The sequence below is a fragment of the Vigna unguiculata genome, chromosome 3 (assembly GCF_037176805.1).
Source record: "Vigna unguiculata cultivar grain cowpea cultivar isolate G323 ecotype 2 chromosome 3, ASM3717680v1, whole genome shotgun sequence".
NCBI lineage: Eukaryota > Viridiplantae > Streptophyta > Magnoliopsida > Fabales > Fabaceae > Vigna > Vigna unguiculata.
In genome coordinates, this window is record NC_140794.1 from 68,920,177 (window position 1) to 68,923,817 (window position 3,641).

Sequence of the window (3,641 nt, forward strand, 5' to 3'; positions counted from 1 at the left end):
TAAAAAAAAGAACGAATTAAAATCTAAAAATTAAGGGTGATAAGAAATGAACATCATATTTTTAACTCCATACTTATTCAACACCAACAAAATAACATTTTTTGTTTTAAAACATGAAATATTTGTAGATGAACCAAATAGAAAAATTAAAATGTTAATATTTTAATAAATATTAAATAGGTGTAGAAAAGATTAAAAACGTATATGTTTATAATTTTTCAAAAATTAACATGACGAACTGTTAAATCATGAAAGGTTAGGCGAGGACGAGGCAGCAATATGAGTCGTAGGATGAAAGGCGCTATGGGATCCATTCACTGACGTTGTCGGATTCACGCTCAATTTGGATCCCACGTGTCATCCGTCTAAATTAATCGGTTATCATATTTTTAGATAACTAGCGTAAACACATATGTTATCTTAACTCAACCTCACAAAACTGGTTTGTAAGGTAAGATTTGCACTTCAGTCATATATTATGAAATGACCTTATCTTTAGTCGATGTGAGATTTCCAACACACCCCCTCATGCCGAGGTATATTTATCTCGTGCGTGAGACAAGAAATTAGTGGGTGGTCCGTTAGCGACCCGATATCGGATGAAATGTCCAAGAAAGTTCGCTAGGATGAACTTTAACTTGGCTCTAATACCATGTTAGAAATGGGCTACATATGCATTTTTTTTAAATATGTGTGTTATTATATTAGTAGGTCATAATATTGTAAGTTATTAAGTTAATATATAAATTAAAATTATATTTATTAAAAATGAAGTGAAATATATGATAGCAGATGAAAAAATAACCATTAATAAATAAAGACGAAGAGAAGAAGCATAGACATCGGATTTTTTAAAAATCTTGTAAAAGTAACGGTCAATTTTTAAAAATTTAATAAATTATTATATTTAAAGAGTAAAATAAGTATTTTAAAATGTGGACACAAAAAGTAGAATTCTCTTTATATATTGTTATAGATGATATTTTTATTACTAAATTTTAATAATTTTTTTACATATAAAATGTGATCTATTAAATAATTTTTGAATATCAAAAATAAGAAAAGAAAATAGAAAATTACTTAAAAAATAACAAAAAAAAATCAGAATTTTTCTTCTTAAATATTCTTTAAACTAAATGACCAAACTACCCTCCTCGCCCCCTTTATAAAACCAATGGACACGCGCTCCTTCTTCCCATCCCATTCCGTGAGAAGATTCGGGTGAATGCGTAGAAAAGGGAAATAAACAGTTTAGGAGTGTAAAATGTTGGGTGTGTTCAGCAGCTCCATCGTGTCGCCGCCGGACGAGCTCGTGGCCGCCGGCAGCCGAACACCGTCGCCGAAGACGACGGCGGCGGCACTGTGGAAGCGGTTTCAGGAGAAAAACGCTTCCGCAGTGTCGGTGGAGATCGGAGAGCATGTCCACCTAGCTTATACCCACCACAACGAGTCGCCGTGGAAACCCAGGTAAAATAAACCAACACTGCTCTTTCCTTAACCACTCAACTTCAAAAATATTAATTACAAACTCTTAGAAAAAAAAAAGTTAATTTGTAAAAGTCAAACGATCTGATCGGACGGTCGATGGTGCCCAATCTGATCATCATGACTCGCACACGACGAGTTAGTGAGTGAAATAACTGTAGTTAGTTACTACTTACCGTGGTTGGTTCTTGCGACCAGTTACAATTGTACAAAGAGTCATAACCAAGAACTATATAAGTTGAGATTTACTTTCTATTTAAAAGAAAAACTGATTTTGTTTTGAATAAATAAGTGATGGTAACCGATAACTTTAACTTACAAAACTCAAGTTTCTTTTTAATATCGTATGAATCTGTTTATTTTTAATTTTTTCAAATAAAAAACGTATATTCGTATTTCTTTATAATATGAAATAATATAACAAAATTTATTAAAAACATTTATAATCATGTATCGATTGAGTGCTTGAAAAATGAAAGTACAAGATATCAAGAGGTTTAAATTTTGTTTAGAGAGTTTAAACACTATTTTTTAAAACTCTGTGTAGTTTATTGCGTCTACCGTCACCCAAGGGAATATTCCAAGTCATTGTCTGTGACTGTGACCAATGGAAGTATAGCTGAATAATTATTGGTTAATGGATCTGATTATTTTTTACGTTCGGGTTTCACATCGGGCTATTCGACGGCCCAATAGGGCTCCATTGTTCCATGATGGCCCAACGAGTTCAATGAAGCAGGTTCTTTCCTGTTGGTACTGGATCTAATTATTTTAACGTAAATCTAACTAAATATGAACATTCTACGTTCGTTGACAAACATTTTTGTCTGTACCAAGACAAAACCTATGTCTTATCAAAACGGTTTTTCTAGTCAAAATCGGAGATTAGTCGCAGTAATTTCACATTATTGTATCCCTGAAGCAGTTTAAAGTTTTTTAACAAGATTGTTGAGTGAAAAATCTAAGTATTGAGTGAAAAATGCAGATCTTTTGCAGTGAAGGATGAGGTATTCTGCTTGTTCGAGGGAGTTCTTGAGAATTTAGGGCACTTGAGACAACAATATGGACTGGGAAAGTCAGCTAATGAAGTATTGTTGGTGATTGAGGCTTACAAAGCTTTACGAGACAGAGCACCTTACCCTGCTAATCACGTTGTTGGCCATCTCAGTGGAAGCTTTGCATTCATAGTTTTTGACAAATCCACTTCCACCCTCTTTTTGGCCTCTGTTAGTAACCATACTCCCACATACCAATTCTCATCACCATTGTAACTTTTCATTTCTTCCTCATTTTGATTTTACTGTTTTTGGCAGGATAAGAATGGTAAGGTGCCTCTGTATTGGGGAATTACTGCTGATGGCTATGTAGCATTTGCTGATGATGCAGAATTGCTTAAAGGTGCTTGTGGAAAGTCACTTGCATCTTTCCCTCAAGGTGATTGATTAATTGACTTCTATCAGTGTGTTGAGAATAAAACAGTTTCTCTGACTGCTAACACTCTTTGCTCTCTGATTGCACAGGATGTTTCTACTCCACAGCTGTTGGAGGATTGATGTGTTATGAGAATCCTAAAAATAAGATCACTGCAGTTCCTGCTAAGGAGGAGGAAATCTGGGGTGCAACCTTCAAGGTAACAAAATGAAACAAATACATTAATTATTCTTTAGAAACTACTGTTACTGTCTTTTGATCTCCATTGATGAAGTTGAGTTGAGATCCAATTGTTTTTCACATCAGGTGGAAGGGCCAGCAGTTGTTGCAGCCAGACAATAGATATTCTTTGAAGAAATGATCACTGCAATGAGGCATAGGAAGAGTGTACCTTAGTTCTATCACTGTTTTTCTTATCAGCACTTGGTTCTATCAGTGTTATCAGTGTACAGTTACGTTTCTCAATCTAATAAAAAAAAAAACTCTGCTTTTAAATTTCCTTCCACCATTCTATATTCAAATTTTCAAAACAACAAAATTAAGACTGAAAAGAAAAACAATCACTTCCATAGCATACAGAGAACAATACACATTGCCACTGGACTTTCTTAACCAATTAATCAACTTATTGGCAAATTATTTTAGATTCATACAAAAGTTCGGTTTCTGTAAACTTTTCACTATGCACATTTTGAAAAAATTATTACATGAATCAGAATATACTT

The 3,641-nt window shown here is 33.8% G+C and overlaps 1 protein-coding gene across 1 annotated transcript; it reads left to right on the forward strand.

Moving 5' to 3' along the window:
• Positions 1 to 1,180: 1,180 nt before the first annotated feature.
• LOC114175177 (stem-specific protein TSJT1-like) lies at positions 1,181 to 3,411 on the forward strand. The gene is made up of 5 exons (XM_028059944.2): positions 1,181 to 1,467; positions 2,471 to 2,711; positions 2,799 to 2,919; positions 3,006 to 3,115; positions 3,223 to 3,411. The coding sequence occupies exons 1-5, from the start codon at positions 1,265 to 1,267 to the stop codon at positions 3,256 to 3,258; spliced, it is 711 nt and encodes a 236-aa protein (XP_027915745.1). The 5' UTR covers positions 1,181 to 1,264; the 3' UTR covers positions 3,259 to 3,411.
• Positions 3,412 to 3,641: the final 230 nt, after the last annotated feature.

What these genes read in the sequence shown, in the direction of transcription:
- LOC114175177 (XM_028059944.2), top strand. Translation starts at nt 1,265, where the DNA reads ATGTTGGGTGTGTTCAGCAGCTCCATCGTGTCGCCGCCGGACGAGCTC. An exon ending in CCACCCTCTTTTTGGCCTCT is followed by an intron (nt 2,712 to 2,798) that starts GTTAGTAACCAT and finishes TGTTTTTGGCAG; the next exon opens with GATAAGAATGGTAAGGTGCC. An exon ending in ACTTGCATCTTTCCCTCAAG is followed by an intron (nt 2,920 to 3,005) that starts GTGATTGATTAA and finishes CTGATTGCACAG; the next exon opens with GATGTTTCTACTCCACAGCT.